Genomic DNA, 20,350 nt, shown 5'->3' on the forward strand with positions numbered 1-20,350 from the left:
TATATACATATAGCTACAAATCTTATGTATTATTCAGGCGCGTGCATGTTATAAAATATCGCTAAATATAAGATAAAGTCACTTTTGTGTATCACATGATACGGATGGTTGCCCTCGAAAATAGTAATGGTGCGCCAAGAAAAATATGTAAGCCAGAGGTATACAGGGTGTCCCTAACCAGTACAGATCTTTTAAGAAAAAGTAAAATGGATTTTATCAAAAATCGCAAAAATTTCGATGACTAAATTGGGTACGTTCTATTGTATGGTGATATTTTCAATTTCCGGTCGATCGGAAATGGCCTATGATCATAGGCCAAAACCGAAAGTCAAATTTTTTAAATGGAATATGGCACCTTTTATTGCTGATTCGGATTTCCCGGCGAAAAATAAGAAACTTTAGTCCCAAATATTTTTTTCTAAAATGCCTCCATCAACCTTGAAATGATTTTTAAAGTGTGATTTACGAAAATAGAATAGCTAGATAGGAAATGGGCTATTCAGATCTAAAGTTGAATTTTTTGAATGGAACATGGCACTTTTTATTGCAAATTCGGATTACACATAAACATAAACAATTTTATTTAAATGAATAAACAAATTTAATAAATTTGTCATTATTTCAATAACATAGTTAGAAAAAGATAAATTGTAGTAACATGATTAAAAAATTTTATTAACATAAAGGATTAAACATTTAATAATAATCTGGAAATAATCTTGAAAATGTGATGAAAAAATAAATTTTAACTGCATTTCTAGGCGAGTTAGCGCGTGTATCATTTCAGGATCAATGAAGGCATTTTAGAAAAAAAATGTTTAGGACAAGTTTTTTTATTTTTCGCCGGGGAATCCGAATCTGCAATAAAAAGTGTCATATTTCATTTAAAAAATTTGACTTTCGGTCTGGATAGACCCATTCCGGTCGGTACCAAAAGTTGAAAATATCATCATACAATAGAACATATCCGATTTAGTCATCAAAATTTTTGATAAAATCCACTTCCCTTTTTCTTAAAAGGCCTGTACGGGTGGGATACCCTGTATAGAAGCACAAATACGATCAAACGAACGATTATTGTTCCTTGTTCCTTCGTCGGCAAGCTTTAAGAAGCTTACGCAAAGCCCCACTTGTCTAAGAAGAAGTAGCTTGTTCGATCGCTGGCGAATCGTTTCGTTTTTGTCGAAACAAGAAGAAACAATTATGGTGTCGTGTATCTCGTCTGTTTTACACTGTTGACATTTTTGTAGCTTCGAAAATAAATTTTAAAAAAATCCCAATCAAGCAGAAACGGCTCTCGGCACCATAAATAGATAAACAAAAATTATCTAACACTAAAGCTAAGAAGCGACATATCTCATAGAAGCTGCCGTTGCTTTATCTTTCGTAAGAAAGATTTTCCCGGTTATTCTCTCCGCGATAAACACTTTAACCTATACTTTCGTCGCATCTTTAATACTTTGGACGTAATGTGATTTCTTTCATTGTCTGAGAGAGAGTAACATCAATTTGATAGACAGCTGTATTAATTTTTTCAGCTTTTATTCGCGAGAAATTAATAAAAAATTTTGATTTTTCTCCGAAATTATTCGAAAGAATGTATTAAATAAAAATAAGATAAAATTAGAAAGAAAAAGATATTTTTTGGTAAAAATAGTTACACAAAAAATTTAATCAGAAAATTAAGCAAGAATGTTATTTCCGGAACTCCTCTATTTGATGGGTCATTTTCATAGAATTTTTTATCAGAAGAAGAATGCCACAAACCACAATGCGCTACGATCCATAGTTTTCGAGGTATCGATTTTTAAAAATCGTAATTACAGTAATACTTTTGCCATAACAATTGATAGTAATTTTCTGACACCATGTATGTTTTATAAAATGTATTCTTAATAGATTCATTTATTTATGTGTAGAAAAATCGAACGCGTAGGTGAGGGAAGGACGAAGCCCCCCCCCCCCTCTGCACTCCAGCCCCGAAAAAAACTAACCTAACCCAACCCATGTCCGAGAGGTGAATCTTTACTTTAAGTATTACTATGATTACTTATTATTCTCATTTTACTTATTATTCTTTATATACATATACAGGGTGTCTGATAATAATCGCCCCACCCGTAATGTGCAGGTAGAGCAGATTAAACCGAATAGAAAAGTCCTCTACCGTTTTGCGATCTTTGCAATAATTAATGAGAAATTAATTTAAAAACATCGGCCAATTCGCGCGAATATTATCGCGCGATGAGAAAGGATGATCTGATATGTGGTTGCTAAGACGCGAGAATCCATCGTACCGTTTGTACATTGTTTGTACAACTGTTGTGATTTGTAGAGCGCTCCTCCCAAAACTTTATCGCACGCCTACTTTTGGATTGTCTCTTCTCGCTGTGCGCTTATACTCGCGCGAATTGGTAAATCTTTTTTAATTAATTTCTCAATAATTATTACAAAAATCGTGAAATAGTAAAAAACTTTCCTACTCGGTTTAACCCGCTCTATCTGCACATTACGAATGGGGCGATTATTGCATTCATTTGTTGCATTATGCAAAAATTTTGAGATCTCGATATATTTTTTCAAAAAAAAAAAAATAAAAATAAAAGGTAAATATGCATATTAGGTCACACCTCGCTGATGACTTTGACCTTGACATATGTTGTCAAAGACATGACCCTGAATAACTTTTCCATATAACTTAATCGGTGGTCTCTTATAATTTCTGAAATATTTAAAGTTAAAATTTGAGTAATTATATAGAGATAGGGAGACACCCCCAATTTCTATAATTTTTTAAATTATTAAATAAGTAGAGAGGAGTGTTCTGAGTAATTCCCCGCAAGAATCAAGTAGCGAACGGCATTGGTTTAGAAAATATAACAAATTCAAGTTTGACAATTTTAATGCTTTTCCTTAGGCATTATAAACTGATATTAGGAGCAGTCGTGTTTATGTACGTCGTACTAGTCTGTTTATGACCTTCAAAGTAAAAAACCTAACCCAAACCTATTTTTGATTTCACATTAAAATTGGATTTGCATATAACCTAACCCAAACCAAATTTTAGTTTTAAATCAGAAATAGGTTTGAGTTAGGTTATATCTTCCGAAAGTAGAGACCCCCTAGAAAGGGGAGGCGGAACCCATTGCATGCACGCATACACTTTCCCATCCACAAAACAATCGTGGGGTGGACCTCGCTTCGCGTTGTAAAGTATATGCGTGGACACAGTGGGTTCCGTCCCCCCTACGGAGGGGCTCCACTTCCGGAAGATATAATGTAACCCAAACCTATTTCTGAGTTAAAACTAAAATGCCGGTTAAGTTATAAGGAAAAGTTACTCAGGGTCATGTCCTTAACAACATATGTCAAGATCAAAGTCATCGGCAAGGTGTGACCTAATATGCATATTTACCAAAATTAAAATTTTGAGATATTGATATCTTAAAAACTATTGATCGTAGTGCGTTATGGTTTGCGGCATTCTTTTTCTCGGTAAAAAATCTATCAAATGCACCCATCAAATTAAGGGGTCCCGGAAATAATTCTTCCTAAAAATTAAGATAAAAGAAGTTAAGATAAGAAAACGGGTATTGTGTCTATTATTTAGGTAATGGTTTAGCAGACCGATTATCTTCTAGACGTTAGTGTTAAACGTGACTATACATATTATATGACGTATACATATATGGCGTATTTACGTAAAGACTCGGACCCGTATTAAAGTAGCTTCATTAAAAGTAAATGTGCGTCGAAAGTACGGTATATTTATGTCATTATATATCTTCCAATATGCGCATATTCTATACATTCAGCTGACACAGTGAGAGAATATAGTGACCCCGTCTTACATAATATTATATAAAAGATAGACATTTCACGGTGTAACAGAAATGTGTAAAGAAAAGTGATAAAAAGTTGGGAAAAAATAAACATGCAAAAGAGAGATAAGAATAGAAATAAATATAAACCATTTACATACCATCTTCTTTACACAAATCAACTGAAATATATATATTAGGTATATTTTATCATTGTTAAATCATCACTGAGCATTGTTTACTATTTTAAATAATGCATCGCAGAAACACGGTACTTTATCTCGATATATGAATACGCGTTTTTGATATGGAGTTCGAGAACTTTGGCAGCAGATGCAAAATGGAGATAATATTATTCCTATGAATACAATCGCTCCGCGTTAATCGAGCGTACGCAAAATGTGCCGATAGGCTAATTAAATATGGATTTTTTTAAATTTCCTTGCCATATAAATTTATTTTAACACACTGTAATTGTGCGGTTTCGGACGCATCGTCCGTATCTGCGTTTTACATTGTTGGAGCAATTTTACAAATGTCTGGACACGTTGCGAAATACAAATACAAAAATATAATAGTTATTTCGACGATAATAATCGAAAATGGAAATCAAACGCGGCTGTATTGAAAAATCAAGTGTCATTCTAAAAATATCGCGTTCGTTATTTGACTCGTATATTCAAAAGCAATTTGATCGAGGATGACAGCTAGTGAAGCTATTTCTTAATTGCGAATATTTGAAATACAAAATTTAAAAAAAAAGACAATACTCTATGAAAAAAGCGCGTAGATGATAGAATTAATTAATTAACTTTTCATGGATATTCTTAATATATTATACAATGTGCTAGAATCACAGTTAAGGGACCGTGTAAAAGAATATAGATATATATTTGTGATTATGTTTACACGTATTAGATTACAGATCTAAATTTACAAGTAGAAAAATAAAACTATTCACGCGCAACTCACGCAGAAACAATAAATTTTGCTGACTGGCGTTGCATGGAATTGCGACATTTAACGTTCACGTAAAAAAAAAAAACAAATTTATAACAAATATTTATTATATAAGAATATTTTTAGAAGATATTTTCTTATATACACATATATCCCGTGTGCTCAGCATTCCAACTAATAAATAGTATTATTAAAACCATAAGAGGGATATATAATATATTCAAAAGGTAAAAACCAGTTCATTAAAAAAGGGGGCGAATCGTCCGCACTTTCTGTAAACGAAATCAAAACGAACGAATGTGAAAACCAAAGCGCAATGCTCGTTACTTTATACGTAAAAGGGGGGGGGGGGGGGGGGGGGTATTAAAATAAAGAGAACCTGTGTTTTTGAAACAAGCAACCCAAAAATAAAAAATGTTTTTTAAAGGAAGTAATTTAGTATAATAAAAATAGAAAAACAAACTTTTTTTTCTTATTTGCAAATTAAAGCATACTTTGCCTATATTTTACTAATTCAAATATATTTGCTGCTTGATTGAAATAACTAATTCATTTGCAAGTATTTAAACAAATCAAAATTGTCTCGAATATCTCGGTGGTAAATAACGGCACATTGAGAACATCGAGCAAAATTCGCATTCTCCGCTTGCATCCATCCACTGCCAAATTATCGTCGGACAAGTAAAAACACACGACCGTTATCGTTGTTATACGATTAATAATAGTAACAGATAATATTAGACGGCGGATCATTCCCTCGCGAATCTCATCATTGTGCGCGGAATGCGATTGCGTGGAGAAGAAAGGTTTGTTGTAGAAGCTTTTAACAGAGCGATCTTATATATGCATATACTGCACTAAAAATATCATACAATTTATTATTTTTGCATATAATAAAAATTATAATTTTTACAATACATTATTTAAAATTTTAATATAAAAAAATATTTATGCTTGATTGAAATAACTAATTCATTTGCAAGTATTTAAACAAATAATTTTTTTAAATCAAAGAAAATTTTTTGGTTTTAGTACATTTCTTTCAATGTGAATATTTGTTAATAAAATTACGCAGCGGCTTCAATATTACGTCATTATTATGTATTTCAAATATATTTGCACACGAGATGAGAGAGACAAAATCTAATGACAGCTCTATAGTGCCGTCATCATAAGTATGAAGAGTAAATCTGTCAAATTGTAGTAAATTAAATTCATGAACGTTCGAAATTAAAACTACGACAAATTTTTTATACTTTATACGATAAATTGATGTATGCAAAATGTTTGTTGTTTTTCTATTAAGTTCCATATTAAACAATGTTTTGAAATCCAGACCTTTTTTAAAAAAGTCAATAACTCTCTTTACCTAAATAAAAAAGAAATAAGTAAATTAAAATCAGTGGCAAATTTGTTAGTGGTAATTTCATTTTTAGTTCTCAATTTTATTTAATAAATATAACAAACACTTTTTGTATAAACTTCATATTTCCTATATATATTTAACTCGACGCGGTAATTTGTAAATGCTGATTAGCTTGATTCATCGATTGTCAATTAAAAATATTTCATATATATTTCTGGCCAAGGATATATAAAAGGTCTCTGTTACATCAGAAATTATTCAATTATTGAACATAAATTTGGTTTCAAATATAAGTTTTATTTCAAAAAGCAAAGTACCTATTCGTTTTAATTAAAAATTTAATTATTTAGTTTCGATTAATTGCAATTAATTGCGATTATTGTTTTATATCTCGTGTATGTCATCCTTTCGAGCTGCTTTTTTGCGCGCGCCACGGATCGACGACATAAAACAAATTTGATTTCTCGAAATCCGCTTAGGGTAGTATACGAAGCGAGCACAAACGGCAAGCTGGATATTACTCGATAATCCGATCGCGCGCGAGAACGTATATACAGGGTGTCCGACAAGTAAGTGACCAAACGAAAGGTGGAGGTAGATTGGGTCAAACTAAGTCGAAAAGTCCTGAACCATTTTTTTTATAACGCTTAATAAAGGAGTTATTATTGAGTAAAGTCTGGCCAATCAGCGCCTACCTTTAGCCGGGCGCACGTCGGTTTGCCGCGCGCCTGATAGTGGGTGCTTTCCATTTAGTGACTCAAGTTGACACAAGCATTATTCTATCTTTGTTGTTCACTGGTATTGAAAGAAGATAGAACGATACTTGTGTCGACTTGAGTCACTAAATGGAAAGCACCCAGTATGTGGCAGCGCACACTTCACGGCGCGCGGCTTACTGACGTGCGCCCGGTTAAAGGTAGGCGCTGATTGGCCAGACTTTACTTAATAATAATTCTTTTATTAAGCGTTATAAAAAAAATGCTTCAGGACTTTTCGACTCAGTTTGGCCCAATCTACCTCCACCTTTCGTTTGGTTACTTATTTGTCGGACACCCTGTATAATCGCGGTAAAAGTCGGGAGATCTTAGAAGCAATTATCTCGGAGATATACGATCTACGGATTGGGTGAAATACAATGAATAATTTCAAATCCATTAGCGTGTGCTCGATAAAGGGGAGGAGGGAAAGGGAAGGAGTTTTGCGGTTTTTCCGCAGACCTCGACGGGGTGATTACGAGATTCGCGACGGATTAGATCCGTCTCGGTTGTGACACGGTAATCGCCCGCGGCACGGTCAGTTAAAACACGCCAAGGAACATTATATAAGCAGCTAAGAACATCAACAGTCAACAGCTAATACGGCTACTTTTCTCTCCCGCTCTCCGCTATACTCGCAAACGGGGAAACGTTACCTTGCCAAGGGGCGTCGAGGGCTGGCCGGCCGGTGCCGGGTCCTTGATGTAGATATTCCACGTGGCGACGCTGTTGATGGCCTTGTCGGCGGCGTAGCACCTCCACAGGCATTGTATTAACATCGCGGCAGCCGGTATCTGTCGATTGAAATGCTTCTGCCGTTGTTTCTGCTGTACTTTCAACGCGAAGCCGGAACCTAGGATACCCTAAAAGAGATAGGAAAAAAATCCACTTGTGATAATAATTACGTTACACTTCACCCTTAATCGGATTTAATAACATTCGTGTATAGTTCTAAAACTAGCCAATCACAGTCATTCTATTCTTCAGAGGAATAGCTGTGATTGGTCAATTTTAAAACTACGGATGTTATTAAACCCGATTATAAAGATGACTTGTAAATGTAGTCAATGATTTGCTTGCGCTTTATTTGAATTAGCGTGGAGGCAGTCGGTCCAATTATTTACAAATATATATATATATATATTTGTAAACTTAATTTTACTTTTTTAATTAGGTTAATTCAATTCTCAATAAAAGTTCTATCAAATTTACTTTAAATTAAACGAGGATTATTATTTTATTATTTGTTTCTTTAGAGCTTTCTCAGTTTCCATAAAAAATCTTTATTTTCGATTGTTTGTAATTCAAAAACTATAAATATCTTATTGATGACATTATTGTACAGAAGAAATCGACGCGAAATTAATCAAGAAAACAAATCAAAAATAAAGATTTTTTTGGAAAACTGAGAAAGGTCTAGAGAAACAGATAATAATAAAATAATAATCTTTAACCTAGATATTTACAACATAGATCTCTTTAGTCATTTTCCGACATAGGTTGCTCCTCTTTTTACAGACTCAATTAATATTCAACGTATCGCCATGTGTTCAATTTACGGCTTAAGAATCGAGGATTTCTCTTTGATATGGATACTTGAGAGAATGATTTTGTCGTTTGCTGATGACCTGAGAGAATCACACTATTTACTACTATCATCTTTGTAACTATGCGCGTTCAACCGCTTAAAACCCTGTTATATTTATTTAGTTATAATTTTATTATTTGATGCGCTGATGATGGCCAAAAAAGGACCGAAACGTCCGCGAGTTAGATATTTTGATGTAATTCTTTTGTAATAAATTTATGCGCCCTTGATTACCGCACTTGGCTCTTTTTGCCATTATTTTAACATTCTTGATTTTATTCGTTAAGAGCCTTATTTTTATATTCTGTTTTTATAATAATCCTTGTTTAATTTAAAGCAGATTTGATAGAATTTCTATTGAATTGAATTAACCTAATCAAAAAAGTAATATAAGGCTTAATTGCAAAGATATGTATATAACACTACAAATTAATAAAATAGCAACAAAAAATTATAATTTTTGTAGATATTTTCATTTAAAAAAAAATCGATTTTTAATTAGTTGAAGCAAAAAATCCATGAACGATAAACAAAATTTGAAATATATATATGTATATATCATAAGAAAAAATATGTACTCACAGCTGGAAGTGCGAAAAAGGATATGGCAAACACGCTGAAACATGAAGCCACAATTTTTCCCATCCACGTTTGCGGGACCGTATCACCATAACCTATCGTCGTTACTGTGATCTGTAATACAAGTAAAATTATTATGTATGTATGGTACAATGTGTGTCTTTACAGGTTTAAGCCTGAAGGGTTTTGCTAGGCAAACAATTGACGTCTCGTTTGTCAACACGTTTGTTAACCCGTGAAATCCAGTCAGTTAATCCTATTAATTAGCGTATATTATCGCTCCGATAAGTGATCTGCGTGCATTGCATGCAGCCTGTATAAGTAATGATTTCAATTGTCTGCATGCCATCGATATGATTGCGATTTGAACGTATCCGCGATTACTACCATTCAATCTTCTTGCAATTTTTCGTGGCTGATTAACCACGTCACTATCTTTCTTCACAAGTGACTTATATTTTTTTTCATAAAATTTGATCGATTTAATGATTTGTAGAATTCATAGAATTTTATTAATTGATTTAATTCTTTATTGCAAATTCTTTATTCCATTGAAGAAAAAAGGTTCCCTTTTCTTTCCTATTGAATTCTATATCTTCTGCGCTTCGAGTGTATTTCAGTAATCAAAAGATTCTTTTTTTGCTCCAACAATGGGTTACCGTGAAATTACATGCTGATATAAGAGATGTCTGATAAAAAAATCCGTAATGATAGAGACATACTTACCACTCCCCACCACAGCGCATCGGCGTAACTGGAGAAGTCTGTTTTGCCGTCGGGTCCGACTGCATCTTTTTCGGCAAGGTACACGAAGTAACTGCTGAAAATGAGGCCCAAGAATCCAATGTACAGCGTTGTGATCAGCTCCTGTTATATGAAAAAAATATGATCAATTTTGCAAAGAGTATTAACAAAAATATTTTGTATTTTATAAATATAAAAATAAAAAATATATATTTTGCACACATTCACATACACACACGTGCTTAATTTTCTAAAGATAATTACAATCATTGTTCAAATTTGTCCTTCATGTATTTACACTAAAAACTTTTCGCGTACTAAAAAAAAAATACTAAATCTAAGAAAATTCTTTTTGATTAAAAAAAATTATTTATTTAAATATTTGCAAAGAAATTAGCTATTTCAATCAAGCAGCAAATATATTTAAATTAATAAAATATAAAATAAGGCAAAGTATGATTTTATTTGCAAATAAAGAAAAAAGAAACATGTCCTTTACAGCTGGTATTGGAAGGAGGCTGAATATATTCGTCCATCAGGGAGTTACTAAGTGTCTTTGACAGATGTATACTTCATTAATTTTATATCTCGTACGTAACTTATATAATTTTAATTTGATTCCTTGTATTTTTGTCGTCACATTTATAGTTGACAATCCACATTGTATACATTTGTTGTAATTAACAGATGCTGAAAATAGTTCGAAATATAGGATCAAAATGTTCATCTCAATAAAAAAATTTTAATTATCAAGAAATTTGCGCATTGCTTATCGCGCTATTTTATAAATATAAAAATAAAAAATATATATTTTGCACACATTCACATACACACACGTGCTTAATTTTCTAAAGATAATTACAATCATTGTTCAAATTTGTCCTTCATGTATTTACAATTAAAATTAATAAAATGTATTTATTTGATTAAAAAAGATTTTATTTTCAATGTATTAATAAAAATATTTTTTATTTTATAAATATGAAAATAAAAAATATATATTTTGCACATTCACACACACACACACACATGCTTAATTTTCTAAAGATAATTATATATATAATCATTGTTAAGATTTTGTCTTCGTACATCGAGATATTAAAATGAAAAACTTTTCGCGATGATGTACCTGACGATGTATGAAAACCACGGAGCCCAAGAGCCGCCACGTGCCACCCTGACGATCGACATGAAGCATTCGAAGAATTTGCAAAAATCGAATACCCCTGATAGCAGAAGTGGCGAATACCTGACCGTTGCTTCCCACCGACAAAACTACCATGGACGCTACCACAACGATTAAATCTAAAAATAGATAAAAGGAGTATGTGGTAAAATATAAAGGAATAATCCGATAAATTCGTGTATATAATACATATATATATATGTAATTACAGATAGTGCATAGTGTTTCTGTATGTGTGCATTCATTAAAATACAATAAATATTTCCCATCAGCCTGTATAGAGTATTGATTAAGTATATACGTATAATCGATGAACGCATAGCGCGTAATCCGATTATTAATGTTTAATCCGACGTTACCATTTATCTACAAAATTCATTTGCCCGATACCCATTGCCGATTGAAAACAATAATTCTCTCGCCACACATCCGCACGCGCTGACAAAATTGTGGATGTAAAACGCGTGTAATTCCGGTCGCCTTTTCGCAACCGGTCTAGTAATAATAATGATCTATTTCCCACATTGCGATTATCATTCCATATTTTAGCGGTTACAGATAAAATGAAACAAGATATAGTGCATACCCTTAATTATTTGGGATGGAATAATATATATGCGGCGTATTAATCGAGAAACGCGGTTAATCTACTATATATTGCGGGGGATTGAAATTTCTATAAATTTTATCACACATAGCTGTGATGTACGAAAATCAGTTCAAAAGTATGGTCAATTCGGAGCACTGATTTACATCAACTGCGATATTCGGAGAATTTTTCTCGAGCATATTATTTCTCGGCATTATTGTTAGCAAGTTACAAATAATGCATGGATAATTTATAAATCATAAGTAAATTAAAATAATTGATAATTTAAGTTAATTATAATATACTTTATATAAAAAAAAATTTCCTTTCCTTTTATTTCTCATAATATTTGAAAAAATTTCTGTAATATATTCATCCCCAACGTACATAATAATAAAATGAAATTTAAAGCGGGGGGCGAATAACCAATTTTTAGTTGGGTCTGCAATTAAGAGAGAAATTTTCCGCCGCGGATTGTTCGCGTGTGCTTCATTTGTGAAACGCGCCCGGCAGAACGACACAGCCGCGATATACACAAAGCGCCCGCAATCTTGATTTCAGCGAAATGGAGTCGATATTAGGGCCAGGGCCTAATCTCGCAAAGTTGGTCGTGCAAACGGTTCAACGAGCGACACCTACGCGAATACAAAGGGACGATTCTCACGATCCAATTTTGCACCGTCGATCGGACAATGCGAATATCGGATTAATTTCGGCCATACACATAACATACATTTCGGGTCGCAAATCGCGGCTTGCCATTAAGAGATGAGAACGCGCCCGCATAAACTCACCTATGATACAAATCGGTTTCCGTATGAATCGCAGCCGTCCGCAGCAACCCATGTACTTCGATCTGCAGCCTGCGCTCCATAATCGAACCATGTACTCGACCCCGAAGAATACCACGAGACATATTTCCTGAACAGTGATCAAGAATAATTCAGATCAGTTACACTGAAAAAAAATGTATTAAATCGAAAAAAATTGTTTTGATTTAAAAAAATTATTTATTTAAATATTTGCGAAGAAATTAGTTATTTCAATCAAGCAGCAAATATATTTGAATTAGTAAAATATATAAAATAAAAGAAAAGTAAGCTTTTATTTGCAAATAAAAAAAAGAATTTGTTTTTTTTTTATTTTTATTATAAATTACTTAAAAAAAAAAACATTTTTTAAATTTTGGCTGCTTGTTTAAAAAACACAGGATTTCTTTATTTTAATAAATAATTTTTTATTTTCAAATATAAGAATTTTTTTATATTAAAATTTTAAATAATCTTTCAAAGAATCATAAAATTATAAAAAGTTTATCTTCAAATAAATATTTTTTATATTAAAATTTTAAATAATTGATTGTAAAAATTATAATTTTTATTACAAATAATAATTTATTTAATATAACAAAACATTTTTGGAAATAAAATATATATTCATTTGAGTAAAAAAATCAAAATTAACAAAATGTATTTACTTGATTGAAAAAAATTTTATTTTTAGAGCATGCTTATTTGGACGGTGTCATAATCATTCAAATATTTCATACTCGTTCGCACACCTTTGTTACATATGTGTGTTTTGATTCCGACCGAATATATTTGCGCGGCCTGATTAAATCAATTGCCTGACACGCACTGTTGTCGAGACACAAACATATTGTTTACCGAATAAAACAGATAGATATACATATACATAGAAGAGAAGAGATAGAACTTGTATTTCAATATACAGGGTGAGTCTTTTTAATCTTAACAGGCAAATATCTCAAAACCTGTAAGTTTTAGAAGGAGACTTTTTAGACAAAAGTTGTTTGGTTCTGAGAGAGAAAAGAGATATGAATATTAGTTAGACCCTTGGGTGGCATTGTTAAGGTCATATCAAGGTCACATTGAATTTTTTAAATTCAAATCTTTATTTTTTATTGCATATTCTTATAGCCCTTGTCGAAGCCTTTTCAAAACACTATAATAAAGTATTTTTTCATCAAGTATTTTTCAAGTTATTTTATATCTTAATCTGACATATTTTGATATAAAAAATAAAATATCTTGTAAAATATTTAGTTTTCGATAATCTTACCGTAATATTTTTATGTACAGAATAATGAGACAAATCAATTAGTGTAAAAAAAAAACAAATATTTGTTAAAAAAATACATTGTAAATAATTACATACTTTTTCTCAAAAACAATTTTTTTTATACCGATTATTTTTCAGATTAACATCTAAAAGAGTTACATTGTTATAAATAAATATAGAAAAGTTTTTTAGACTTACGAGAAAGTATACTTTTTATATTTAAAGTAAGATGTCTATCTCTTCACGCTTTATAAAAGTAACAAAAGCAAAGAGAGATAAGAAGCTTAAGAAAGTTTATTTTGTTTCTTTCCATTTATGTACTTATATATTTTTCTTTTCGTCCTTTTAAAATGTGTGATATAGAGACAGATATCTCGTTTTATACTATTGTGTTATCAATAAAAACAAAATTTTATAAAAAAAAATATATTAATCCTATACATGCTTAAATACACGCGATCCGATTAACTGATATACGCCCATATATCGCACAACGCGTAGTTGAAAAAACATTATTAGCTATCGACACATGTGACATTCAATCGAAAATGATCAAATATTTCGATAATGTAATTGACAATTTGGTTTAATTATCCAATGCCGGTAGGAAAAAATAAATAAATAAATAAAAAAAAATTAAAAAAAGAAATTGCACGCGACGGTTACGTAGATTAGTATAGACGTCGGTTAATCATATCGTTAAGATGAATATGCAATGAACTACGCGATAGCGTATGAATTCAGGCAGCTATTGTATCGATTGTACTAGTGCCGTTGTATCAACAGGACGCCCTAGAAAGACGAGGACGTCGACGTTAGAATCGCAACGAGGCGGAAGAGATCCTTGAGAACCGCCGGCTTACTATATGTACTCTTTTATAACTCAGAACTCAGACGAACTTCGTGCTTTACGTCCGCTTAACTTGCGTTACGAGAAGTTGAAAATATCGCCCAATTTTTTTATAACGCGAAATATTGATTCACGAACAATGTTGATTTTTTGAATCGATGATTTTATACGATTTATGTATAACTTTATAATAGTATAGATTGTACGAAACTTTCTCGAAAAGTTGGACTTCTTCTTTTTTTAATATAAGATGAGAGGAAAAATAAATATTTTATTTGTGACAAAAGGAAAAAAAAATTTGTCCGAAACTTTGTTATAAAGTATATTCTCGGGTGGGCCAACAAATGTAAACTTTCCTTTTCAAGTATTAATTAAATGACACAAATTTGCCTTATATCTCTTTATAAAATACTGCAAAACACTTGTCTGAGAAACTCTAATCCTTATTTAATGTTTGCACTTTGCAAATCATTCTTTTCATGTAATATGCAATATTTAACTCCTCCCTCTTGATAAAACAATGAGATTGAATTTTTGATATGGATAGAAAAAAAAAAGTTAGAGGTTGTACAATATATTGCGTACATACATCATACACACATACACACATACATACATACATACATACAGACATTTTTTAGGAATATGCTTTTTCGACGTTTTGGAACATTCTAAACACATTGGCATAGAAAACTCGAAAAAAAATTTTGTCACGGAAACAAAGCTTCCTCTATGAGGAAGCAAAATTTATATAAAAAATATATATGTATATAGCTTTTATATGTCTACGGGTTCTTCGATCTCAAGTCGATCTTGTCTAAAGAAAAATATTAAAATATAGTTTTTCTACATTGAAAATGATTGAAATTAAATGACTATTTGTGGGAATTTAGCTCCCTTCATATAATTTATTATACATATATATTATTATTATTATATAAATAATTATTTATATTAATTTTAATTATTTATAATTGTACATTCTATATCCTATTATATTTAATAACAAACATATTTTACTCACCATCCAAAACAGAGTTTCGTTTGCGAAATTACTGTATTGGTCTATCGTTGACAAAACGCTAAATATGAGGCACACCAATACCACCATGAACCTGCAAAAAAAGACATTTTGCATTGTATACAAGATAAATCAATCGGGGTTTAGTTCTATCGTATTAACTTGCGTCCAGATGAGCATGTCGAGTCGAAAGACACGTAGGACGTAATACGTTATAGTCAGATTAATATCTACGGCAACTTTAAATTCTTCATTGCACTCAGCATTATATCGCGAGCTGGACAAAACTTTGTTCTATTACAAAATTTCGTTTAGATGAACAACTTGATTAATCGGGAGGATAGAACGTCATATATTAAAGTCAGATTTATATTTAAAGCGACTTTAGATTCTTCATCAAATGCACGCCCGTTATTCTCTCCTTTTAAAGAGCTTCAAACTTAAACATTCTTGCACCACTAAAAAGAATATACCGAACTTTCGGACGTTTCGTGATGCGCTTATGGTAATCACCGAAGAACAAAGTTAGTATAGAATGTCTTGGAACTATTATACTTCCCTTCCCGCCATAGATTCTTATAAGATAATGGAATCTGTTTTCTTGCGCGAATAGAGAGAGATAAGAAGAAACGTAATTACGATTGATACACTGTTGAAAAATTTGGCTTACATTTAACATATATCGCATGTCCCAAACGATACACACAAATTTTTGCGTTAATTTAATATGAATAAATTTAATATGAAATTATAATATTAAATAATATGGATATATTAAATAAGACGGATTAAATAATATTTAACAATATGTTAAATGGTATTAATAAATGGTTTAATAATATGTTTAATACTGCTACTACGTTAATATTTCAACGCAAGATGAATGCAAACTTCATAGTAATTTAAAATAAATTTTGTGTAAAATCAACATATTTTTCATAATAAAATTATAACTTGAAAAAATCTTATTGATGGTCTGTAGTCGCTCCCATTCCTATTGTAGAATAAAATTAACATTTTTTTCTATAAATTTTAATAGATAAATCCTGTCACATATGATAATGTGCACATTGTGTTATTTTTACACTTTATTCAGGTCTTTTAATAAATTAACATTTCAGTTCAATTGACACAACAGCAATATGTTAAATTAACATATGAATGTATTAAATATTTAACATAAAAATTATATATTATACTTTTTTACAAGAAAAAAACACAAATTTTCCAACAGTATATATATATATAACATTAAAGATAACGTGAACAAAATGTCGAAATAAATAAGAAAGGAAGTATGATAGTTTTGAAACGCATCATGTTATGTGACGTAAAATTTATATTAATAAGTCTTCATTAATGATAATCTAGATCGTATCAAACTTGATATATAAATATAATACACAAATGCTTATCCGACACCGATATAAGCCTTACGCGAAAAAAATACTTGATAAATGAAATGTGACATAAATTGCATTATGACTATGCATTGCGTTGCGTGCCAGCTCGTGCGTCACCTAGAGAACTTTGTCTAGGTTCTCGGAATAATAGAAAAAACTCTTACCTGTTTTTTCCTCCACGAAAGGACAAACTATTCGTTGCGCTACTATATGCCATTTGAGTTTAGTCAAACTGATAAATTACTCGACAAACTATGGAGGCGTGATACATTAGACAGCTACGTTACTGATCGCCAACGTTGCGAAGCGTAACTTTATACTTAAACAAACTTGCACAAGAATATATATATTATCAAAATATATATGTCTAACCGCTCGTGATATTTATCGATCAAAATTGCGTATATCCCGCGGCGATTTAGTTTAAAAATATTCATAGAGAACATTTTTGTGTGTATGATAACTATCTTATCGCTTTTAATGAAAAATTTAATGAAAAATTCATCATTAAAACCATCATGAACGAAATTTTCTGAAAAATACAGTGAAATTGATTAGAACTTTAATATTGAACCTTCAACAAATTACATCCGAGATTTTTTTAACATTATATCTTCAGTTTTTAATAGAAATTCAGTATAAATTATAATTATATATTAAATGTTAATTGTTTCAGAGAAATGACGTTGCAATGATTACACATTCAATAAAACTGAGATATTTTTACATAATAAATAAATTAATTTTTCATTTACTTATTTTACATTTGTTTATTTATTTATAACATTGTATGATATGACAGATCAATTAATATAAAATGAAGTATTTAAATTAAAATATATGGTACATCAATTATATACACATAAAAGAGATGCATAATAATTATTACCTCATAAAGTTAAATATCGGTTTGTCAAAATTTTCATTCTATAAATCATTCATTAAAAATATTAATTTTTATTCTTTGCAGTAATAATATTTAATATTATTATTACGAAGAATGAGTATAAACACTATGCTTATAGAAAATATAATTCTTTCATAATATAAAAAAATTATATAATTATCTCTATTGTGTGACAATAGTATTCTGGATATATTATGTGAACCTATGTAAAAAGAGCTATCATTAAACGTAAAGTAACTATATAAAAAAAGATTTTACTTCTAATATATGTATATATAAAATTTGGCGTTAATTATCTAGAATTATCTAGATTGATGGTTTCAATAAATGCAATAAATTTTATAGATTTTATATATGAAGATTAATTATATTAAAGATAGATAGATGTACATAAATACTAATTTTAGTTCTCTAACAACGTATTTTGCTGAATATGCACAAACATAATTTCTGAAATATAGAGTATATTTTTTTAATATATTAAAAGAGATAACATATAATTCTTGTGCAACTGAATTTGTAATTATGCATGATGTAGGATAATAGTCGCAAATACAGCTTAACGAATGTTCGTAAAAGGGATTTCAATAGAGATTTACTTGCACTCTAGTCTTTCGCGCACAGAAATTCATTTCTCTACGATTTGGCCAACGTTTTAAAAACTCTCATTTTTCATCCCGAATCTTAAGGATTTATATGTCATATGTCAAAACATTGACAAAAGCATGAAAATTTTGTAGACTGTTGTACTATTATATAGACTATTTCTTCTGAGTATCTATACAAAACCTGGGCACAATTTTCTTAACAATTTGGAAATTATTTAAAGTTTGTATTGATTCTTATGAAAAATCGCGTATTGTAGCATTTATTGACAACTTTGACAAGAAAAAAACATTGCCAGCTAAATAAAAATTTTCATATATTTATTAACAATACTCTAATAAATATTTCTGCAAAATTTGATTTAGATCCACTTACTCGTTTAAAAGTTATTTACAAAAAATTGTAGCAAAATACTTATAGTAACCATAAATCTTCCTGTAAATTACTCGTTTTTTTTGTTTCTCGCAGTTGATTTCAGGGGATATTCACGACCAAAAGTTTTTGTCATAAATTAGAAAAAATATTAATTACAATTATTTTTTTTTTTTATAAAGACGTTGAAAATCATATTATTTTGTGATATTTTAATTCTTTTTTAAATCCAAATCTATTTGTTTGATTTTCCAAGGAATATAAATGTAAGAAATACGTTGTTTTTTTTTTATTTCGACAGTTTTTTGCTATTATTATACAGTCCAAACATCTTTAATCGTCACCTAAAAAATAAACAAAAAAAAAAACGGCGCGAGACAGAAGGACAAACTTTGCGTATCTGCGGTTTGAACGGGACCGGTAATTGCTACGATCCAACGATCGATCTAGCGGTGCGCTCTCGTTGTTTGTACAGGTAATTTATTATTGAGCGTGTTGCCTCGTTAAGCAACGGGACGAGCGCGCGGCATTAACGAAGGCGGATAGACGATTGCCGCCGCGTAGTACTCTTTAAGATAGCGTGCCGAGGGCCTATAATTCCGATGTTATGTATGTATGTACAGAGCTCCGCGGCTTGCACGAGTCACCTTCATCGACCTACTATGATAATTGTCTAACATACTCCTCCTTTTTTCCTCGAGCATCGCGCTCGGAACTCATCCATCTTCTGCCGGGTGTCGGACAGATATCTCGCTACTCGTGAATAACATGCTTTTTATTTGGCTGTAAAAATTCCAAGGATGTAATAAAATGCAAAAATATATATGTATATCCGAGCCGGTTCGTTCCAAAACTCGCTGTCTGTCAAATTTTGCCGAACATGTTGAGAGTTGAAAGGAAATTCGAGGCTTTCGAGCACGCTCTATGTATAAAGAGAGTATAATAATATTTCGCGCTATAAATATCTCTTTTGTCTTTGTCTTCACGCGGAAAGAATTTATTATGGGACTTCTAAAACAATCGAGCCACCGAATAGGTAGAAATTTAATTATCGATATTAGCGTTCGCATCGAGGGGCGGACGCGATACGTTGCTTACGGCTAAAGATGTATAAAATGATTGAACGTATACACCCGTATATATTGTGCATCTCCTGCATATCAATTAACCCACATGCGACCGGGAAGAGATAGAGCGTGCGTGTTCGGTTCCTACGGCAATAACGTCATACCCCATATCGCGTCGTTTATTCATATTCATCAAAGTTTAATTACAAATGGATTCGAGAGCTTGGAATAACGTAAACTTCTCCGATCGCGATCCGTTCGATGTATAAGTGTAAACATGTGTCTGCTATTTTATAATCACTTTCATGGAAATTGGATTCGAATACACGCGTGCACCGGGATTTTGCAGCATCTTTAAATAAAACAAATTAACCGATAAAGGGATTATTATTAATGCAACCTATAATATTATGGCATTCGAAATGTAATCCCCGTTGCTCTAAACATTGGAAAA

The 20,350-nt window shown here is 31.3% G+C and overlaps 1 protein-coding gene across 1 annotated transcript in view; it reads right to left on the reverse strand.

The window, feature by feature from the left end:
• LOC115233666 (potassium voltage-gated channel subfamily KQT member 1) overlaps positions 1–20,350 on the reverse strand; it is a 62,031-nt gene that overhangs the window by 24,515 nt on the left and 17,166 nt on the right. The window contains exons 5-11 of the mRNA XM_029804219.1: positions 15,545–15,635; positions 12,383–12,509; positions 10,943–11,118; positions 9,796–9,936; positions 9,073–9,183; positions 7,559–7,765; positions 3,983–4,003 (exon numbers count right to left, since the gene is read on the reverse strand). Of these exons, the coding sequence (XP_029660079.1) occupies positions 3,983–4,003; positions 7,559–7,765; positions 9,073–9,183; positions 9,796–9,936; positions 10,943–11,118; positions 12,383–12,509; positions 15,545–15,635 (874 nt within the window). The remainder of the gene's footprint in view (positions 1–3,982; positions 4,004–7,558; positions 7,766–9,072; positions 9,184–9,795; positions 9,937–10,942; positions 11,119–12,382; positions 12,510–15,544; positions 15,636–20,350) is intronic.

Source organism: Formica exsecta, unplaced genomic scaffold (genome assembly GCF_003651465.1).
Source record: "Formica exsecta isolate Colony F162 unplaced genomic scaffold, ASM365146v1 scaffold181, whole genome shotgun sequence".
Taxonomy (NCBI): domain Eukaryota; kingdom Metazoa; phylum Arthropoda; class Insecta; order Hymenoptera; family Formicidae; genus Formica; species Formica exsecta.